The sequence below is a fragment of the Tiliqua scincoides genome, chromosome 6 (genome assembly GCF_035046505.1).
Source record: "Tiliqua scincoides isolate rTilSci1 chromosome 6, rTilSci1.hap2, whole genome shotgun sequence".
NCBI classification, from domain to species: domain Eukaryota; kingdom Metazoa; phylum Chordata; class Lepidosauria; order Squamata; family Scincidae; genus Tiliqua; species Tiliqua scincoides.
In genome coordinates, this window is record NC_089826.1 from 87,215,476 (window position 1) to 87,237,802 (window position 22,327).

The 22,327-nt window shown below is 46.7% G+C and overlaps 1 protein-coding gene across 1 annotated transcript; it reads left to right on the forward strand.

The window, feature by feature from the left end:
* The first annotated feature begins 12,470 nt into the window (after window positions 1-12,470).
* On the forward strand, window positions 12,471-22,098 carry CREBL2 (cAMP responsive element binding protein like 2). Its single transcript, XM_066632473.1, has 4 exons — window positions 12,471-12,529; window positions 19,540-19,737; window positions 20,750-20,897; window positions 21,094-22,098. Exons 1-4 carry the CDS (start codon window positions 12,521-12,523, stop codon window positions 21,096-21,098), a joined length of 360 nt encoding a protein of 119 aa, XP_066488570.1. The 5' UTR covers window positions 12,471-12,520; the 3' UTR covers window positions 21,099-22,098.
* Window positions 22,099-22,327: the final 229 nt, after the last annotated feature.

The window sequence follows — 22,327 nt, forward strand, 5'->3', positions numbered from 1 at the left end:
CTGCAGTGCACCAGTTGAAAATCACTATACTGAGGGTTCAGTGGTTAGATTGGTGGGCTCTCTGATGGGCATGGACCTTGGCCAGTGCCCAACCAGGATGACACCTGACACCACTATTGGCACATCTGTTTTCCTATTCTGAAGCAGTTCAATTCAGAGCAATGACTCATGCAGAGATGCAATGGGTAGCCTCCTCTGCAGTAGCTAATTCTGCTATGTCCCTAAAGTGAGGGGGGGGGTGATTTATGAATCAAGCACACACATTAGAAGAATATCACAGAATTGCACTGCCACAATGCAGTCTGATTGGAAGGAGGCATGACCAGAGTAGAGAATTACACAGAGACAGAGTGAGCAGCCTCCTGGTTGGATACTGTGCGCTCATGGCAACCTTTCATTATTTAATTAACTTATCTCTAAGAGGCACACTGCCAATCTCTCATGGGTGCAGCACAATTTTGGGAATTGCTGGAGTGGACAATGGTCAGTTAGATAGATCCACAACTCAGTTTAAGGCAGCTTCTGAAGTTTGTCTGAAGAAAACAGACAGTGCTAAGTGACTGGCTGCTGTTTCTGGGTGGCTTGTGGTCCGCTGGCACATGGAGCAGAGGCTGGTTTTCTGCCAGACTATTCAAGCCGAAAGGTCAGGAGTGAGTGCTGTAGATCTATTACTTCTCTGGTTAATGTTTATACACCGGATATTGTAGTAACAAGGACTTTGGTTAATAAGTTGCTGTGCTGTGTAAAGATTGGGGTGGGTGGGTGGAAGGAGATGTTTTAGTCAAAGAAAGCTCTCCTGTATTGCTGAGATGAAAGTAAAACAAACAAACAAATAAATAAATAAAATCTGTTCATCTGGTCATAAATAGCTGGAGTTGACCATTTGAATTATGACAAGCCAAACAGCCAGTGAGGATGTGTGTGTCAAGATGGAGGAAGGGGGTGGCTGAGGGCTGGCTGTTGCTCATATTTCTTCCTGACTGCTGACTTCCAGGAGTGCTCAGCAGTGTTGGCACCAGGTTCTGGTGGGCACTGAGGAAATGACAGAGCGGCAGCCCAAACCACGCCCTTCATGCTATCTGGGGATGGTAAAAAGAGTGGTTTGGCAGCGGCTGTTTCAGCACTGCTGGGACACCCAGAAAGCAGCAGCCAGAGTTTACTGTCCTTGCGGGGAAGCCTCTAAACCAGTAGCCAGACCTGGTGGTCATCATCCCTCCTCTCTTGCTCACTTACAAACAGGCTTCTTCAGAGGCCTTCACGTCATCCAAAGCTCAATGAAGGAAGCTCTGGTTCCAACGGGGAGGAGAGGAGAAAGCAGCAAGTTGCAAGTCACTTTCTTTGGCTTGGCTTCTTCAATTGCCTACTGGCCTGGGGGCCTCCAGGGGTCAGTGGGATACGTTCTTGGGGACCCTTAGGCCAGTGCCTGATGTGGTCAATACTTGATGCTGTCCGTGTTGCTAAGGATGGCAATTTTTGTCCGTTTCTTTAGGGCAGAAATTTTCAGGTGTGCTGCAAAAGGTCTGCAGGTGTGCCATGGGAGTTTGGAGCACAGCAGTTTAAAGTCACTGAAAAGCTGTTCTGGGTTCTGTAGCTCTCTTCTAGGTAACTGTCTGGAGTGAGGAATTGTCTGTCCCTCTTCCTCTTCCAGAAGAAGAGGAAGATATGATTATACTCCTTTAATAAACTCTATCTTTTTTTGAAAACCTCAGTCTCCTGGGACTACTGGTGGCGGTGGCATAGCTGGAGGGGGGTGGAGCACCCAGTCTGGCAGGGAACCTCAGCGCGGCGGGTAAGCAGCCCCCCCTTCTGTATGGCTCCGTTTTGCCCACCCTGTTGGGAATGGCTTTGAAGGGAGGGGCCACTTGCCTGCCGCACTGAGGCTCCCCGCCAGGCTGGGTTCTCCACCCTCCCTCCGGCTACGCCACCGACCGGTGGCGTAATTTGGAGGCACTTAGAGGTTGTTTCGCAGCCACGTCAATAGTCCCCAAATGGTCAGACACTGCTGAATTTGACCTCTAGCTCTAGAACTATTGCTAATTCTCCCAATTTGGTTCAATTTGTGTTATTGTGTGTGTGTGTGTGTGTGCATGACAAGAGTAGGAACACATGTGCATGTCTGAATGAGCAGTGTTGGCAACAAGATGGTTGAAGTTGGTAGAAGAAAGCTCTTCCGCTGTCATAAAGCCCTAATTTTTCTTCTCATGGGCAAAGTTTGCAATTATCTTTAGTATGTCTCTTTAAAAAAAATCCCATCTCTTTTACACTGTTTTCTTCTTTAACAATTCTAGCCATGAAATTCAACTTATTAAGTTTGAATTTAATTTAATAAGTTAAGATCAGATTTCCATTAAATCTGGAAGTTTCAATTGGCCATTAAAATCAGATTTCCTGAAATTCAGAGTATGTATTTCTGACTACTCTTAGTTTTCCTTTCCCTTGACATCAAGAGTTCCAAGTTGACATGATCACTTGCCCAAAGTTTCTGCCACACTTTCATTTCCTCAACCAATTTGTCCCTGTTGGTAAGGATGAAATCCAGGATAGCAGATCTCCCTGCTCCTTTGTCCACCTTCTGTATGATGAAGTTCTCCACAAAGCAAGTCAATAATTTATTGGACTTGCCCTTCTGTGTATTTTCCATAGTCTATGAATCAGCATATAGACCTTGGAGCTCATCCTATAGTCTGGTATCTCCTCCTGCTAGCTTCCCTGGTACAGTTTCTTGCCAGTCCCTGATCACCCTCTCTGCAAGCCTGATTCTCACCCTCTCCACAAGCTTGTCTCTCACCATCTTGTCTCTAATGTCTGTCTTTATGTGTTCTGTGCTTTTTTTTTTTCTCCCATCACCTTTGTATTTCATGCAATGCCTTCCTGTTGAGACTTGTAAGGTTCTTGCCAAATACATTCTTTCCAGACCTCGTGAGGTGCAACCCATCTCTTGCCAGGAGTCCTTCATAGCACATAGGCTGTGGTCCAAGAAACCAGCTTGTTCCCAGTGACATATTTCTAACCAGCTGTTCACTGCCAGGATTCTGCTTGCTCTTGCTATGTCTTGACTTTTGACAGGAGGGAGAGATGAAAACCCCACTCATGTCACCAGCATCTTTGTGTCTCTACCCAGTGCTTCATAGTCCCCCTGAGATCCTTCCAAGGCTGCCTTGAGCAGTATAAGTTATTCCTACAAAGAATAGTGGGAAATAGCAGTCACCAAATTTGATCAGTCTCAGCAACCTCTCCATCACATTTTTATGTGTGCACCAGGAACAGTACATACTTCCTGAGATGACTGGTGCAGTCTGCACACCGCTGAGTCCGTCCCTCTCCGTAGAGAGTCTTCTACAATTATCACATGTTGTCTCCCCTTGGACTGGAGTGTAGACTCCTCCTGTATGTGGGTAACCAAGAGTCCTCCTCCTTGGTCAGTGGAGTTTGTGGCAATTCTTGTCTGGATGAGCATATACTGTCCACAGAGAGTATCCGTTTCCCAGCTGCAGGGGCACAGAAAGTCTCCTGGTTCTCCTGTGTCACATGCTTCCATGTGCCACACATTCCATGAGGATTTCCTCTTCCTCAATAGGTCCCCAGTCCTCCTATCCCCTTTTGGAAAGAGTTCCTTCTGTCCAGAAACTTTCTTCTGTGATCTGGAGGTTGAGCTGTTGCCTTGTCTGAATAAGCTAAGCAGGATCAGCAGTCTTGGATGGAATACTGATAGGAGATTGAAGTCAAAGACTGAAGCTGCTGACAGATCTCTGCGGAGAAGTGTGAAGGAATGTGGAGGAGGAGGTCGGCTGGCAAGAGATGGATAACATCTAAGGCTTGATTTGCAGCTGTCTGTGAAAGCTGGAAGCACAAGTGTTGGCAAGCCAGGATGATGACTGCACTATGAAGAGAGACATCTGAAGAAATGGAGGTTCTATGAGATTGTCTTGTGGAACTATACAAAACCCATTCGACTATGTCAACCTATGTCAGCCTATGTCAGCCACCTTGAGTTTATGAGAAAGGGAAGATATTAATACTGTAATACACACATACAGAAATTCTTCCCTCTCCTAATGACTTTCAGAATGGAAAGGTCTGCTTCAAGCGCTATTATCTTCTCCTCCAGCAGGGAGACTACCTTGCACTTGAAACAGGTTTAATAGTACATACCCTCTGCAAACTGGAAAACAAACATGACCCCTACTTCACAGGTCACTGCCAAAGTCTTTCTCCATGTCGCTTGAAGCTACAAACCCTTGCAATCTCTGGGTTCACCTGCACATGTGCCCACTAAACTTCCATGTGTACCCCCTTTGTTTCCTGTTATTTGGCCCTGTTTGTGAGATCCATTCACAACTGTGGGAGTGTCTCCTAAAAGTTCTAGCGCAGAATGAAGGGAGGGCAAACTCTTCCCACCCAGGAATGCAGCTTCTCTCACAGACTGACCAGTGAGTCACCGAGGATTCATTTCAGCAGAAAGCTCCACTCACTCTGCACCGTGACCAGTACAAGGATGCTGATTAAGAAGGAAAAAAAAGAAAAACAAGAAAAGAATGGGGAAAGGGGGGCAGCCAGAAACAGCCCCAACTCACCCCACCAGCCCCACAAACAAGCAGCAAGTCCACAAGCCCCCTCCAAACAAGCTTTGCAGCAGTGTAATGGGCTGTGCCAATATTTATTTTATTAAAAAGATTTGTATACCACCTTTCCTAAGTTCAAGTATTTTAAAATACTAAAGATGGCCCTTGTTATCTGTGGAAGATCCCTTCCAGGATTCACTGCAGAGGCCAAAAACTGAAGATAATGAAATCTGCAGGAAAAAAAGAAGTGGTCCCCTTAAAACCACTTAAATTAGTTTTTTTAAAAGCGAAAAAATCTTCCTTTACCTTAGGATATCAGGCTGGAGGGCTGGAGGGCAGTCTATGGCACTCCCAGAAGCCATTTCCAGGTTGCGCTGAGGCCCCCCTCCCCTGGCCCTATATTGCTCCAGAATGCACCATGGAAGCATTTGGGAGTCAAATCCGTGGTTCCAAAATCCATGGATGAGAAGGGAGGACTTGTGCTTTAAAAAGCGTTTCACTCAGAATTCTGAAAAAGAAAATATTGCAATTTTTCCGTTCAAAAAGTTCATTCAAAAAACTATATCTTTTTCTGACCCCCCAATTTTCCTGAGTCTTCACATTTTAGACTCTGCCCCAATACAATTGTCTTTTGTCTTTCAAGAATTTTCTTATGAGGTCCCTAGGCCCGGGATCGGCAACCTTGTTTTTAGAGCCGCATGCGGCTCTTTCAGCCATCTGCTCTGGCTCCTGCAGGCTGGGATTTAAAGGGGCAGGATGGGCGGCTGCTGCTGCTTTCCCCTTGGGGGGAGTGGGAAATTGTTTTGTGCTGTGGGGGAGGGAAAGGGGGGCTTGGCCGCTCCTGCCTGGGAAGATGGTGTGCTGGGGCTTTGCCTGCTCCCGTAATGCGCTGTGCGCCCTCTACGTCTGTATATGGTGAGTGTGGCTAACAGCAGCCAGGCTCCCCTCCTGGCTTCCTGCCACCCTGAGTGTGGCTGGCAAGGGGTGGGGGCGCCAGGCGGGTGGGCTTCCAGTGGGGGGTCAGTGGGGGCGCAGAGGCAGGAGGGGGAGCCCAGGCAGGGCTGCCTGGGTGGGGGGAGGCAGGGGCAGCTCCCAGGAGAGGGCAGAAGGCACCTGCAGTCCCCTTGTGGGCATCTCCTGTGCACACAGCTGTGGGGTGGGGCTTGGCACAGTGAGGCAATGGGGATGACCTCACTTTTGACTTGTAGGGCAATAGGTGAGGCAGAGCAGTGGGAGAGGGGGGGAGTGTTGACTTTCCAAGGGTGGGTGGGTGGGGAAGAGGGAGGCTGTGGAAGGGCTGCCTGTGTAACTCCATCTTTACCTTGCTTTTCTGGGGTGCCATGGGGAGCAGGAGGGCAGAGATGGGGCTGTGGGAGCCTTAGAAAGGGGTGCTCTTTCAGGAGCAAGAAAGATGGGGGTTGACCTGGGGAAAATGAAGAGTGCTAAATTCAAGGGTGCCGTCTTAGCACGCACCGTCCCAGTGTGTGCCCAGGGTGACCAGAGGTCCTCTTTTTCCAGGACATGTCTTATTTTTTAGCCCCATGTCCTGGAAAAGAACTTAAATGTCCTGCTTTTCCCTGTGAGCAGGCAACACATCCCCTCTTGTAATTAATAAATTATATGTAATACAGTTTTAAATTCAATAATAAGTAATTTTAAATTAGGCACATGAGATCAATAATACAATATATAATAAATATATAATCTATATATTGATCAATATATAATCAATATAGATGAGTGTTTTTAGCTTTTATTTTGTGGTCCTACATTTTTCTTCAATATCCTACATTTTGGGGTTACTTGTCCTCTTTAATTGTTATGACATCTGGTCACCCTGTGTGTGCCTCAGAGTGCCGTCTCCGGGCCCAATCCTATCCATTTTTCCAGTGTCGGTGCAGCCATTCTAATGGGGCATGCACTGCATCTTGTAGTGGGGAGTCAGTCACAGAGGCCTCCTCAAGGTATGGGAACATTTGTTTCCTTACGTCTGGGCTGCATCAGTGCTGGAAAGTTAGATAGGATTGGGCCCTCAGTCAAGATATATCTATCTTGACAATAAGTATATTGTCTGGTTAGCACAGGAAGGGGAGCTTGCAGCAGATCATAAAGGTAAAAAAAACTATATATGCAGTGTTATCTTCATTTTAGATGTCAAAAGGGTTTTGTGGCTCCCGAGGTTTTATTTTCTCCAGAAAACGGGTCCAAATGGCTCTTTGAATGTTCAAGGTTGCCGACCCCTGCCCTAGGCCCTGTGATGCCTCCAAATCCTGGATAGAACAGAAAAAGCAACACTATGAACAGTGAATTACTGGCCCGTTGCCCTTCTCTAAAAACTGAGAAATCCGAAGATTGTCTGCACGTGAAACTGCAGGGCTTCTAGTTGGAGAGAGTGAGATTTGTACACAGACATATGAAGAGACCGGATGCATTTGAACCTGGAAGCAGTAGCGTAGCTGGAGGGGATGCAAAGCACTAAGTTTTGCAGGGGGTCCCACCCCTTCCCCTTTGGAGCCATTCTGGGCAGCAGGAGCAAAATGGAGGCAAATGCCAAAGAAGACCCAGAGAAAAGGCTCCAAAGGGGAGCAGGAGTGAACCACTTTCATGCTCCCTGTAAAACTTAGAGCTTTGCACCCTCTCCAGCTACGCTACTGCCAGGAAGTCCCATTCACATGCATTCCAGGAAGTGCATGAAAACTGAAGCTTTTCCATTGGGGAATTCTCCAGGCTGAAGACGTTCCACCTCCTGTTCCTCTCTCTGGAAATTTGCCCTAATTGAATCTTTATGAGCCAAAAAAGTAGTTGGGGGAAGGGAGAATAGCCACAAACCCACATTTATGACGGGGCAATTGAGCCACAACTAGGTCAGGATTTCAACCTTTGGAAAGTTCTAATTGCAAAGCTGCTGCCCTCCAAACATAACTGTGGCTCTTGCCCCTATTTTTATTTTGGCTCTGAGAGATCTCACTTCCCGGGCAGAGAGGACTGGTGGACTGGACATGATTTGGTGCTGCCTTTTTTGAATTTTAACCTATAGTCATGAGCACATTGCAAGCTGTGGATCTGAAAGGGCCATTCATAGACCCCCAGTGTGTTTTCTGGGTGTAATAGGTATGCACGCATAGACATATTTCTCTGCGTAGGCCAGAGGAGTAAAAACATGTCATGAAAAATGTCTCCAGAACAAAAAACCCAAAACAAAACACCCCAGCTCTGGGATGGAGCACATGTCTGAGCCCCTCTGGAGCACAAAGCAAGTCACACACTAAAGTGTGTGCTCCCGAAGAAGTGAGTAATGCTTCAGCTGGCTAAGTTCACCTCAAGTATTTCATGAATGTCACATGAACCACCCACTTTTTTCCTCTGCACCTCTGCAGTTGCTCGAAGAGCAGCAATAATCCCCTGTGGTTTGTGTGCCAGGCGCATACATCAGCCTGGCTGGGGCACCCCTGAATGAAGTACATTGTACCCCTGGGTTTTGCTTGTTGGTTCAGCAGTCAGGTGGACTCTCTCCCTTTTCTTGCCACCCTTCCACACAGACTGAGAGATTACTATTCTTTTGTTTTAACTTCGGAAGGGGCAGCTGTGTTCATGGCAAAAATAACAGACTTCTTGTCTTTGAGGCCCTCTGTATCACTAGAACATGATACACTTCATTTAATTTTCACATTTTGATAGCACCCTTCCTCCAAGGAGCTCAGGTCTAGGTCTACATCCAACTCCAGACCCACTACACCATTCTGGCTCTCTGAAGAAAGTTGCCTTCTTAGAAATGAGCCGTAGTAGTTATAGATGTTGTTTGGGATGATTGATGTCTTCCATATGGTTCCGTAGGAATCAGATGCTGTAGGAGACCTGCTTCTTCAGAGTTTATTTTTACTTATTTTCCACATTTTTTATACCACCCTTCCTTCATGTATACATTTCTTCCATACATAAACAATCCATGCACAAAGAAAACTAAAATGTCTTGGAGAAGATAAGGCTATGACATAGATCTATATACGCATAACTTTGTGTGTGTGTGTGTCTGGAAATAACATTCAGGGCACAATCCTAACCAACTTTCCAGCACCGAGGTAAGGGCAATGCAGCTCCAAGGTAAGGGAACAAACATTCCCTGACCTTGAGGAGGCTTCTGTGACTGCCACCCATCCGCAGGATGCAGCACACGCCCCATTGGCAGAGCAATGGCAGTGCTGGAATGTTGGTTAGGCTTTGGGGCTCACTAAACCACATGCACTGCTAAATGGTATACAGCCCGATCCTGAGCTCCTGGCACCCAGGGCTGCAGCAGCGTCAAAAATGGCTACCACTGCATCCTGCATGCCTCTCAGGCACTGCTGGGGGCTCCTCAGGAGAAGGGGACTTTTGTCCCCTTCCACCAGGTAAGTCGAATGCCCCACAATGGGGCTACTTGATTCCATGCCGACCCTTGGGTCTGTGTAGACTTTTGAGCCTCCTTATCAGGCCGGTGGCCAGCCAAGCTCCAACAGTCCTGCCTCCCTCTGCCCTCTCCCCTCCCCTCCCTTCCTCCGCCTCCCCCACCCCGGAAAGCCTCCCCCCTGCTTTCCCCCATGCTTCTACCTATCTCTCAGCTGCTTGGCAGTCTGCGCAACCACTGGGAGCAGAGTTCTGGCACTCACCTGGCATTGGGCTACCACTGGTGGAGCACCGGCATGTTTGTGACAGCGCATGCCGGCAGAGAGCCAGTGCACCGAACTCAGGATTGGGCTCATAGTCCAGAAACAGGTTTACCTCCTTCTCAGCTCTTTGTGAGAACTGCTAGGGCTAAAGTTACACGCCCAAGGGCTCAGTCTTTTTCTTGGCATGTTCTGTGTAAGGTGCTTAGTTGTTGCAAGAGACAGATTAACAGGCTGTATCTGTTCATACAGACAGTATAATCTACAACAGTGGTTCCCAAACGTTTTAGCACTGGGACCCACTTTTCAAAATGAGACTCTATCAGGACCCACCTAGGTTTACAAGACTTTTTAAAAAAAGGAGATCTGGAAAGATTTATTTCTTTACTAGTAATAATAACCAGAAGAAAGATTTTTGAATAACCTTAAGGCTCAAGGAGATTACCTATCTGATCTTTCCATCACCAGTGTTTTCATTGGAGGCTCTGCTGGGCTGCTTTGGGACCCACCAAAAATTAAGTCTCAACCCACCAGTGGGTTCCCACCCACAGTTTGGGAACCACTGATCTTCAAGTTAAACTCCAGATATCTATTTCTCTCATTCCATATTGTCACGTTTCAATAATTTCATCTAAAACTGTCCTTGTTATAGACAGTTATGATTGTAGGAGGTCAGTTATGCAACCTCCTCTAAGATTGCAAAGCCCCATCTGATATATATTTACTCAGAAGTAAGTGCCACTGAGGTTAGTAATTCTTACTCCTGTCCTGTGTACAGGATTGCAGCTTTAGACTACAATTCTAATAAAGACTTTATTTTGTATAAGTCCTTGAACTCAGGTGTTTTTCCAAGTGAACAATTGAGCTTAATGGGATGCAGCCAAAGAAAGTTAGTCGTGACCAGGCACTAATTAAATCAGAGACAAGATAGTTGTGAACAAACTTAACACCCATTAACTTCAATGGGACTTGGGCTTCAAGCCTATACATAATTTCCTTGGGATAAGTCCCATGGAAAACAATGGGTCTTACTTCTGAGTAAACATGCATGGGATTGTAGTGTTAATCACGACTAACCTTCTTTGAATACAACCCATTGTCTCTCTTGTGAAAAGTTATAAGTATTCAAGCACTTAAATAAATTTAGCTCCAAGTTTAACAATATTTTGTTGGGGAATGCCTCGAACAGATGATTTTTAAAGATAATTGTTGACTCTGCATTATAGTTCCAAGCAGTACTGTGAGAGATTCTCTGCTCACTGTAATTATTTTTTTTATCAAATGAATATGATTTTGCATAAATCTCAAACTAAAAAGAATTTCATAAACCATTAGTGTTATCAGCCTTCTGTGATTTTCTGCCTACACAGATTCAGTATAAAACAGTGTCCTGCTTTTTACTGAATGCCAAGGAACCAAGAAGTTTTGGTGGCTTATAATTTAATTACTGATAGCATGGTATGAAAAAGGATGTCACTGCATGTAGAGGAGGATAAGCTTGCATGCCCTGAGAGAACAGAGATTAACTTTTAAATAGAGAAGGTTTCATTTTCCATTTAGATTTAGTAGCAAAATACAGTGAATAAATGTGTCTTGAAAAGCCAGTGGCATGCATGAGAGGGACATTGCAATGTCAGATAATTCAGATTGTGAAATGTAGAAAAGATGTCGATGATTTATGGTTTGAGCAGCCTTTCAAATATGTCCATAAAAGTAAACTAGCCCACAAAAAGCTTCCACCTGTCTACACATACTATTCATTCATTTGTTTTGAGAAATTTATGTCCCCTCTTTCCCATGCCAAAGCAAATGCCCAAGGCGGCTTACAAAGTAGAATAACAGGTAAGATTTTAAAAAAATCAAAGTAATAATCAAAACATTAATTTTAATATTACATATTGAAATGTCAATCAAAACAGAGCAAAATCTAACAAATATCATTGGGCCGATGGGGAACAGATTGGTCCAGGGAGTCATCCAACTCCCATAGCCACTCGAGCCGCTGCATTTTGCAGTAATTGCAGTTTCCAAACTGTCTAACGGGGTAGCCCACACAGAGCGCATTGTAGTAGTCCAGTCTTGAAGTTACTAAGGACGCCATCCTAACCTGCGCTGGAACAGGCAAGCCAAGAGACTTGCGCTGTATCCAGTGCAGGACAGGGGCCAAAACTGGCTTAGCCAGAGGTTTTTCCCTTACCTTTGGGTAAGGCACCCTGGCCTATGGGTCTCCTCGAACACGTGCCACCTCCTGAGGTGGCACATGTCCAAGGAGAGCGCTCCAAGTTCCGCGGGAACGGGGGTTGGGATCTGGCATAACTGCTGGAACGCAGCCCTGCCTCCCGCTCCCTGCCTGCCCGCCCGCCCCCAGGGCCGCCCACCATCAGTGGTTCCCAAGCTTTTTAGCACCAGGACCCACTTTTTAAAATGACAAAAGGATATCTATAAAGAAATATTTTACTTTATAAGTAATAATAACCAGAAAAAAGACCCTCAAACATTTATCTCCCTGTATTTACACATGCTTGCAAACTGCAGGAGCTGAGCTTTTTGCAGTGAGGCAGAGCCTCCTACCGGAGTTCTTTGGAAAACATTGTAGCTGTGTGAGGTATGCAATCACATGGGTTGTTAGTGCTTGTGCGCCTCACATGGCAGTGGCGCTTTTCAAAGGACTCCTGTGGGGAGGCTCTGCCTCACCTGTCTCCCCAACCACCATTTTACAAAGGATTCCTGTGGGGAGGCACTGCTTCACCTGCCTCCCCACCCACCGCTTTTTGAAGGACTCCTGTGGGGAGGCACTGCCTCCCCTGCCTCCCCACCCTCCACACGTCCCTGCCATGGTCCCTATGGAAGAATTTCAGTTTCATTTAAATAACAAGGGGGAAGGGGCAATTATATTCAGAAGCTGTGTTATATGCTACCCTGCTCATTTGCAGGGCTGTTGGTTCTCTGAACCGACTCATGTTGTGTGGCTCTAACCACTTTTTGATCTATGTTTGTAACTCCCCATGGTGTGTGGCTCTATGCACTGTTTTGTGGATAGACATTTGATCTATGTTTGCCACTCTAGTTCCTTTTCCCCTCTTGACAGCACCTCATAATGCAGCTGCATGCCGGGAGTTGTAGTTCAGGATATAGCTGCAATGCTGGGAGTTGTAGTTTTGGCCTTAAGAGAGGTTCCTATTTTCCTGCCCTAGGCAGGTCAATGAGAAACTACAATTCCCAGAATGCACCGCGCCACAGCCCTGTTGGGTTGGGTGAGTGCCTGTTCAACTGAGTGGAACGAGTTCAAAACAAGGAAGCGTCCAGCAGCATGTAATGGAGGAGGTAGGAGGGCCTGGGCTGCCTGCTGGCTGGGGAGGGGGTGTTGTGGCTAGCCTGGCTGCGCACTGGACTGACCCCCATAGAGCTGTCGCACTAGGCAAAAGGCTTGGAGCTGATCAGTTATTTTGTGGCTTATTGATTAGTGGGTCAATTGATTGGTGGATCAATTAATTTCAAAAAGTCCATGCATGCATGCATGTTGTGTTGTGCAGGGGCTGGGCAAGCTTCTGGCTTGTGGGGTCTGTATTGTTTGATAAGAGAGCCCTGGGGGCACACCACCCAGAGAAAAGAGAACATTTCTTTACCCAGTGAGGAGTAAGTCTGTGGAACTCCCTGCCACTGGATGAGAGGTGATGGTGCCTGGCCTTAGATGCCTTTAAAAGGGGGAATGGACAGATTTATGGACTTTCTGGGTGCAAACTGGGAGTGATTCTCTATAGAGCTGTCAATTAGTTAAAGCAGTGTTTCTCAGACTGTGGGTCGGGACCCACTAGGTGGGTTGTAAGCTAATTTCTGGTGGGTCCCCATTCATTTCAATATTTTATTTTTAATTTATTAGACTTGACGGTATGTGACTGCACTTGGGGAAATGTTACGGACTTGTACTTTTAACAAGCTACTATGTATATTCTTTTAACAATGTTAGTAAATGAGACTTACTCCTGGGTAAGTGTGGGTAGAATTGCAGCCTAGGATTGCTAAAAATGTTCCTGCTTGATGATGTCACTTCTGGCCATGACATCACTTCTGGTGGGTCCTGACAGATTCTCATTCTATATGTGAGAAACTGCTGAATTAGTGGATCAATTTACAATCCATGCATACATATTGTATTGTACAGGGGTTGGACAGGCTTCTGGCTTGTGGGGTCTGCAATGTTTGATAAGAGAACCCCTGGGCACACCACCAAAAGAAAAGAATATTTATTTACTGAGCTTGTAATTAGTCTGTTCAACTCCTTGCCACCGGAGGTGGTGATGGCACCAGGCTTAGATGCCTTTAAAAGGTGGAATGGACATACTTATGAAGGAAAAGTCCATCACAGGTGTCAAACCATGATGGGTATGTGCAACTTATTGGTTTTAGAAGTAGGTGACCTCAGAATTCCAGGTGCAAGGGGGTATAGGGTACAGGTATCTTGTTGTCTTGTGTGCTTCTTGAGGCATCTGGTGGGCCCCTGTAAGATATAGGAACTTGATGGGCCCCCTTTGGTCTGATGCAACAGGGCTCTTCTTATGTTCGTATGAAACAGCTGATGAAGGCTATTGACTTTAGACTGGACTTATGAACTTTATATTTCTTTACCCAGTATGTAATTAGTCTGTGGAACTTCTTGCCACTGGATGAGTGGTGAAGGTGTCTGGCCTTAGATGCCTTTAAAAGTGGGAATGGATAGATTTATGGAATTTCTGGGTGTAAACTGGGAGTGATTCTCTATAGAGTTGTCAATTAGTTAAATGGTTTGAGTTATCAGTTATTCTGTGGTTTAACAGTCTCTGAACTGATTAGTAGATCAGTTAATTTAAAAAAAATCCATGCATGCATGTTAGGTTTAGTGTCATGCAGGGCTTGGACAGGCTTCTTGCTTGCAGTCTGCAATATTTGGGAAGAGAACCCCTGGGGCCCACCATCGAAAGTAAACATTTCTTTGCCCAGAGTGTGATTAGTGTGTGATTAGTACTTTGCCACTGGGTGTGGTGATGGCATCTGGCCTAGATGCTTTTAAAAGGGCGAGTGGGCAGATTTATGGAGGGAATGTCCATCACAGGTGACAAGCCATGATGGGTATGTGCAACCTCCTGGTTCTGGAAGTAGGCTGTCCCTGACATGTCAGATGCAAGGGAATGGCAACTGGATGTGAGGCTCTTGTTGTCTGGTGTGCTCCCGGAGACATCTGGTGGGCCACTGTGAGATACAAGAAGCTGGACCAGATGGGCCTTTGGCCTAACCCAGCAGGGCTCTCTTGTGTTCTTATCTGCAGCTAGCTACAAAATAGTGGCTTCAGGGTACAGACATACACTCAGAATTAAGAATTAAGCAACAGGATGCCTTTCAACATATACTCAACCCATAAATTTGTTTTCTATACAAGATTGGAGCTCACAGTCATTTTGTATAAAATCTGTCTTATTTCTGCACCCACTGCAGTGCTCTATTTCATTAGCCCAATTTGGGGAGAAAGTCCATTTCTGCTGCTGCCATTGCTGAACAAGTGAGGGCCAAAAACTTTTCTGATCAAGCAGAGACCTAGCAGTAGATCTCAATGTACCTTCTGCCCACCCCAGTGTTGTGATTAAGGTGGATGGACAGAAGATAGAGGAAGATCTGTTAGTAAGTGTAATTCTGAAATTATGTGCGCTGATGGCTTTATGTGTTGATTTTTAAAAAAAATTGTTTAATGAAGTTTTAGGATATATCTTGCAGTTAGCTGCTTTGAGTGCCCACGTATTACATAAAAAATGTAAATGGATCACCATAACTTACGTATGGTAATTTCTAATTCATGTATGGTAACAAAAAAAGGCTTAAAAATTGGGCTGCTTAAACAAAGGTTGAGGGTAAACAAAGAATGTGAGTGAAAGGACTGTGAACTCAGTTCTGGAGCTGAAAGCACATTTCTTGGCTGAGCATGTGCCCTTACTCAATTCTAAGTGTATGTTCACCTCCCTGACGCTCTGTTTTGCCCCTGGCTACCATTGGTGAATTGCAAGGTGTCAGTATAAAACAAAGTAGATGCTGTTAGCCTGAAGATAAGAACATAAGAACAGCCCCACTGGATCAGGCCGTAGGCCCATCTAGTCCAGCTTCCTGTATCACACAGCGGCCCACCAAATGCCCCAGGAAGCACACCAGATAACAAGAGACCTCATTCTGGTGCCCTCCCTTGCATCTGGCATTCTGACATAGCCCATTTCTAAAATCAGATCCTGCCATTCTGCCCACCCTGGCTTGAGATGCTGAGCCCTGATTAAGGAAGTCTCTGGTTTGAATATTGCCTTTGCAGGGAACTTGCTGGGTGTCAGTAATGTAGCCAGAGGTCTGTCAAGCCGTGCATTGGCTCAGGGCCTGTTCTTGCTAGGCAGCCAACTTGACTGGGTTAACCTGAGTGCAGTTGTAGCACCCGGTGCACCAGTTGAAAATCGCTGTGCTCCAGGGTAGCCGAAGTGGTTGCTTAACAAACAAATATGCTTATTACTCAAATCAAGCCAAGATCTGAACCTTACAGGAAAGGTTTTGAAACTGTTTGTTGTTTTGAAATTTCTTCAGAAAAGGAAGTTCTTTAGGCAGTGTATTACGGAAAATGCATATTGCACCAGTTAGAAGCATTTCGTTGCTTATCTTGGTTGTCCTTACAACAGCCCTATAAGGTAGCCCACTGCTATTATTCTACAGTTTGCAGTATCTAGTACTGAATCCGATCCCCCCCCAAAATACATGCTGTATTCTGCAAAATACATTCTGCAAAGAGGAGACTTTAGAAAGAAATGCAGCCTGATCTAAAGATTGCTGGAGAGGAAGTTTATTATTTACCTTTTTACCCCTCCCCTCCCCAAGTGGTCCCAGGGTGGTCTGTAGCAAACGAATAGTGCTTGCAGCAGCAACAGCCTTCTGCTTGGGAGCTGGCCAGTCCGTTCCAGGCATAGTCAGATTTGTTTCAAACTTTCAGAACCATTTTCTCAGAGCTCAACTTTACAGCAGATGGTAGCACAATTTTTGCTATTTTAACAAAGAGAGGGAATTGGCAAAGATCCCTGCTCCCTAACATAAGCTGACACAGGGCAATTTATTTATCTCCCTATCTACTTAGGGCCCAATCCTATCCACTTTTCCAGTGCCAGCGCAGCCGTGCCAATGGGGCATGCACTGCATCTTGTGGTGGGGCAGCAGTCACAGAGGCCGCCTTAAGGTATGGGAACATTTGTTCCATTACCTTGGGGCTGCATTCAGACTGCAGTAGCGTAGCTATATAAGTGCAGGGGGTAGCAAATGCACCGGGCTACAGCTGCTGAGAGGGGCAACATCAGGGGCTGGGGGGCAACATCGGGGCGAGTTGCCTTGGGCTTCTGCAGCCCCGCCAGGCACATTGGCCATAAGCTGAGTAGACACGCTTGTAAGGCAGCGGGCTACACTGTGCCCCCCCAGCAGGGGGGGTAAGTAAGCAGGAGGGAGCAGGGAAGCTCCTTGGAGGGGGGTTGGAAAAGTGCTGCCTGAGCTGCCCTCGCTCTGTGTTTGGGCAAGAAGGAGGTGAGGAGACGCGCCGCGTGCCTGTTGCTGGCGGAGCCTGGAGCAGGGTCGTGGCGGTGGCAGCAGGCACTGAGCGGAGGAAGTTTGCAGCTCTGCTCCGCTGTGCCTGGGACCTCTGCAGGGCTTTGGGAAGCTTTCTTGGGGTGCTTCAATGCGGGGAGGGGAGGTGCAGGAGGAGGTGGCGGCAGCAGCGGCGGGGCTTCCTCCTCCTCCCTCCCTCTGCTGAGAGCCAACAGCTGCAGGCGCTGAAGGCTTCCTTTGCCCCTGTCCCACCAGAGCCAGCAGCAGGAGGGAGGGAGGAGGAGGCATGTCCCTGCTGTCACCACCACCACCACCACCACCACCACCTCCTCCTGCACGGCCTCAGAGCACAATCCTATGCGTGTCTACTTAGAAGTAAGTCCCATAGTGTCCAATGGAACTTACTCCCAGGAAAAAGTGGACAGGATTGCAGCCTCAGTCAGTCAGGCACAACTTCCTCCCACCTGCCTGCCTGCCCCAAGACCCAGGTCCTCCTCCCCCCCCCCAGCGGCAGCAGGAAAGCCTTCCTTTCACTCACCCACTCAGAGCCTCTACTCGGAGGTAAGTCCCAGTGTAGCCAATGGGGCTTACTCCCAGGAAGGTGTGGAGAGGATTGCAGCTCAGAGCCCAAGCCTGTGCTGGTCTATACAGAAGTAAGTCCCATTATAGCCAATGGGACTTACTCCCAGGAAATTCCCATTATACCCAATGGGGCTTACTCCCAGGTAAGTGCTGATAGGATTGGATGGAGCCTGAGTCAGTCAGTCAGGCGCCAGTTCCTCCCCTGCTCTGAGTTCTCCTTCCCCCACAGTCACTGTGAACCAGCGAGTGGGCTGGTGGCTTCTCCACAGCCTCCTCTTCCCCCCCAGGCAACAGCGGGACCCAAGCTGTGCCACCAAACAAAACGGCGGTGGGGGGGCATGCCCCACCTCCTCTCACACACGCAGGGCTCTCCTCAATGTAGCCCATTGCCCCCTGTGGCCCAATGTGCCTGGCTGGTGGGGTGTGTGCCTGTGGTGGCGACTGCTTCTCCCCCCCCCCTGAGCCTGACGGGGCTGCAGGAGCAGCCCAGTGTAAGACCTCAGAGGGAACGGAGGTGAGTAGGGGGGAGCTGGAGCTGGGGGAAGGCAGCTGGGGGGATGTGGCAGATTTTTTATTTTTCACCTTTTAAAAAAGTGGGTGTGAAATCAAAACCCGGGAGTGATGTCACTTCTGGATGTGACATCACTTCCGGGGCAACATCTTGAGCTCTGCACCGGGCAGCAGGATCGTTAGCTATGCCACTGGCGCCAGTGCTGGAAAATTGGATAGGATTGGGCTCTTGGGCATTTCTGCCCTGCCTTTTGGTTGTCAGAGGAGGCTCACCACAATAATATGCTAAAATTAACAATCGCAACTAGTCACTCCTAGGACTAACAGAAGGAATGGCGTTGTGCAGCTACCAGCAATAAACTTTTAAGTTTCCAGTTGCCTTTGCTGAAAGGAAGATACTTATGCATAAATATTATTTTCTGAGGAAGCTTGGGAGGTTAGATTTGCCACAGCAGCTGCTTGTGTCTTCCTATCGTTGCACCATTGAGAGTGTCCTAACCTATGATATCTTGGTGTGGTATGGAAATTGCTCTGCAGGGGACCAAACAGCTCTGCAGAGAATCATTAAGATTGCGCAGCACATCATCAATCTTCACCTACCAGCTTTGGAGGACATCTATACATCTCGCTGTCCGCAGAGTCACATCGTATTCTGAGAGACCCCTTCCATCCGGCTCATAAGTTCTTTGAACTGTTGCCTTGGGGCAGACGATACAGAACTACTAGGGTAGCACCACACGACTCCTGAACAGTTTCTATCCCACAGCCATACTTACGTTGAATAAGGCGATACAGTTGTTTCTATGCATTATGGTCTGTTATACTGTTTTATATTATGATGCATGTTGTATAGAATGTGTGGGTGAGTGTGTAGAGTGTGATTGTTGGAATTGTAGTACATATTTATGCTTGTATCTCTAAGGTGCATAAATTTCATTGTGCTGTAGCACAATGACAATAAAGTTACTACTACTACTACTACTATTACTACTACTACTACTACTACTTATTCAAGGACCTTTGCCATCAGAAGAAGACTATTGCTAGTTAGTCTGACACTATATTAAATGCTCTGTGGGAACTGTTGATTTAATTCCACTTAGGGCTAATTGTGCAAAAGCTATGCCTTGGCAGTACTAATGAGCTCTAATGTGAAAGCCCCTGGAGAGGAAGTTGACAGAAACCTGCTCTCTCAAACTTAATTCTGTGTCTTGATGATCGGTCTTCTGTTAAAAATTTCATACCAATGATTCCTGGGAAAGTGTGCCTCTGCTCTGTTAGCGGAAGCAGTGGTGTCACTAGGGCTTGCATCACCTGATGCTGGAGGCCACCCCCATGATGGACTTCCTCCCATGCAGTGGGTGGGGCAAAACCCTGGGCAGTGGGCGTGGTGATATATCATTGTCCCCTCTACTGGTTTTTTGGCTATAACTTTTGATAGAATAGAGTTATTTCGATGAGGTTTGTTTCATTGCGTTCTGCATGAAGTTATGCGTCAAATGATATATAACATGATGGCATTATTTAAAAAACCGAGATTTTAAAAGTTTTGGCCAGTAGTGGTGTCACCTCCCCTTGTGCGCATCACCCGGTGTGGCCTGTATCCCTCTAGCGACACGACTGGGCTGAAGTGAAATTTGTTGGTTCCTTTCTAGGTGGCTGGAGGCAAAGTGAAGAAACCAGGCAAACGGGGTCGCAAACCAGCCAAGATAGATCTGAAAGCCAAACTTGAGAGGAGCCGGCAGAGTGCGAGAGAATGCAGGGCGCGGAAGAAGCTGCGGTACCAGTACTTGGAGGAGCTGGTCTCGAGCCGGGAGAGAGCGATCTGCGCTCTTAGAGAAGAGCTGGAAATGGTGAGAGCAGGAGAGGGCATTCCGTTTGTATGTGTAAGCTTGATAACAGAAGACTGATTCTGTTGAACATCACCTTTGACTTGGAAAGTCACCCTTTGACTTGGCACCTTTGTGTTTTCTCCGAGACATTAATGTGGGCCACTCTTTGGCTCCTCTAATATGAGTAGGGCTGAATGTAGGCAGCCAGTGTACCAAATACCTGCCCCTGTTTTTCGTTCCACTTGATGGGATGATACAGGGAACTCATACAGATGGCAGGCGGTAGACTTGTGCTGATTGTTGCGCTTGTTTTGCACCCGCAGCCTCATTGTGCTTGAATGCAGTGCACACCAGATGTGTGTGGATCCTGGCATGGGTTGCATTCAAGCACAGTGAGGCTGCCAGTGCAGTCAGTGGCAGTGCAAGGTGACTGTCCGCCAGGGTAGATAAGGTGTTGATGGGAGGGTCAGCAGGAGAAATGGTAGCATTTCTGGGCAGGGATGGGGGAGGGAGAAGGTTGGAAGGGTGGTTCTGATGGCAACAGTGATCTTATCCCCTCCTTTTTCAACCTCTCCACCCCTTTCCTCTCCTTGGACATAACACCACCGTAATAGGCGGTTCTATTGATGATTTGGAGGCCTACTAGAAGGTAGGCACAAAATGTATTTGCTTACATCCTTCAGGCTGTCCTATCCCCCCCACCACTATAGTATGCAGTGCCCACATTTTTGGCATAGCTGCATTAGTACTGGTGGGGGACAGGACTGGGCCGTTTGGGTCTGATGGTTTTACATCTCCCGTGATGGCTCTGCCTGCGTATTGTGTGAAATAACAAAGCCCCAGTCACCAAGGCAATCAGTGATGTGTGTTCAAAGCCTGCCCAAATGCTGCTTTTTTGAAGGAGAGTGTCTGCAGCAGCAGGAGTGGTCTCCACTGAACATTCCTGCTTGGGGCACAGGGCTGGCCTGGCTTCCTGCTCAGTGGTACCGTCGCAGTGTTGCTGATAAGTGTTCTGCCTGCTTCTGTCTTTCAGTATAAGCAGTGGTGCCTGGCGATGGAGCAGGGGAAAATCCCTTCTGAAATCAAAGCCCTACTGAGTGGGGAGGAGCAAGGCAAACCCCAGCAGAACGTGAGCAAGCTTACCAAGGCGGCAAAGGCTGATGCAAACAGTCACAGTCCTTGTACGTATCCAGCTATGAACACTTGTGATATTTTTTTGAGGGGGGAGCACTGTACCTAATACTTGGACCCTAAGTCACTAGTATTAAAGAGGTGCCATATTTTTAATAGTGCAAAACACTCTTGGCTTTGCCCACTGACATGAATGATGAATATCCATCAACAGCTTGTTGCAGTTGTCTTTGATTTGTCTTTCAGGGTGAAGACTGACCTGCTGAGATGGAAGTTCATTTTTTTGGAAGAAGAAAATAGCCCCAAAGCGGCAACCTGCAGGGTTTTGTTAACCTGCCTCTTCAACACAACAATGTATATCTGCGATAGTGCTACAGAGAACTACTTTACTAAGGTGAATTACCAAAAGAATTTGCCAGCAAACCCTCAGAAGTAAATCTACAACTTTTAACCCAGTGTGTTTTGTATTCTAGTACACGTGCATGTAGAAATCCTTGTTATAAAAGAGAAAGGAAGGAATGTCCAGACTTGTGTTCCTGTTGCTTTGGATGTGCACGGCTTGTGTTGATTTTCTGTTCATTATTCATAATAGTGCTTATTTTTAAAGTGCAGTAAAATATGTTGTTTTGCCCATTGGTCATTTAGGTGGGCAATATTTATTTGCGGCACATGTTGTGATGTGTGCTTGTGTAGCCCTTCATAGGATAGAAATATGTGTTGGCTACTACCTTCTTTGAATACTTTTCTTTCTTCTGAGCAGGTGTAGCAATTGTGACCCAGAACATGCCCCAGGAATCAGGAAGTCCCCCACTTTAATATTACCTTGTCCATAAAGTCGCTAGGAGGTCTCAGAGAAACTACTCTTGTGTCAGCCTCTGTCACTCCATTTGTGATCTGAGGATGAGAATGCTGGCCTGCTTTTACAAGGTTTACTGAATGTTCAGTCTGCATCATCACGTATGACTCTCTTTTGTCATTTGACCATTCTTGCAACTTGGGAATGTTGGGGTGGGGGTGGGGAATACCAATTCTTCTAATTTACAAAAGATTTCCCTAATTGACAAAAATTTCCCTGTCTCTAATAGCCTACAAGTGATTTTTTTATTCCCTCAGTCAAGCAACTGTTTTCAAATCTGGCTCTATAAAACCTAAATATTATCATGTCCTTTAATTCTGCACCTTTTAAGTTTTGCTAATAGAGGTGTGATTTTTTTTTTTTTGTGATAACAAAATAAAGATCACATAACACTGCTTTGTGCACTCCTGATTTTTTTTAAAGAAAGCAATAACAAAAGCAAACTCAAAAATCTGCAATAAAATAAAACGCCTCTACATATTGGTCACTGTAGACTGGTTGGGCTGGACTGGAGGGGTTGCGTGGGTGTTTGCCGTAAAGCTCCGTTTTGCTCCCCCCACCGGGAATGGCTCCGAAGGGAGGGGCCGATTGCCTGCCTCGCTGAGGCTCCCTGCCAGCCTGAGT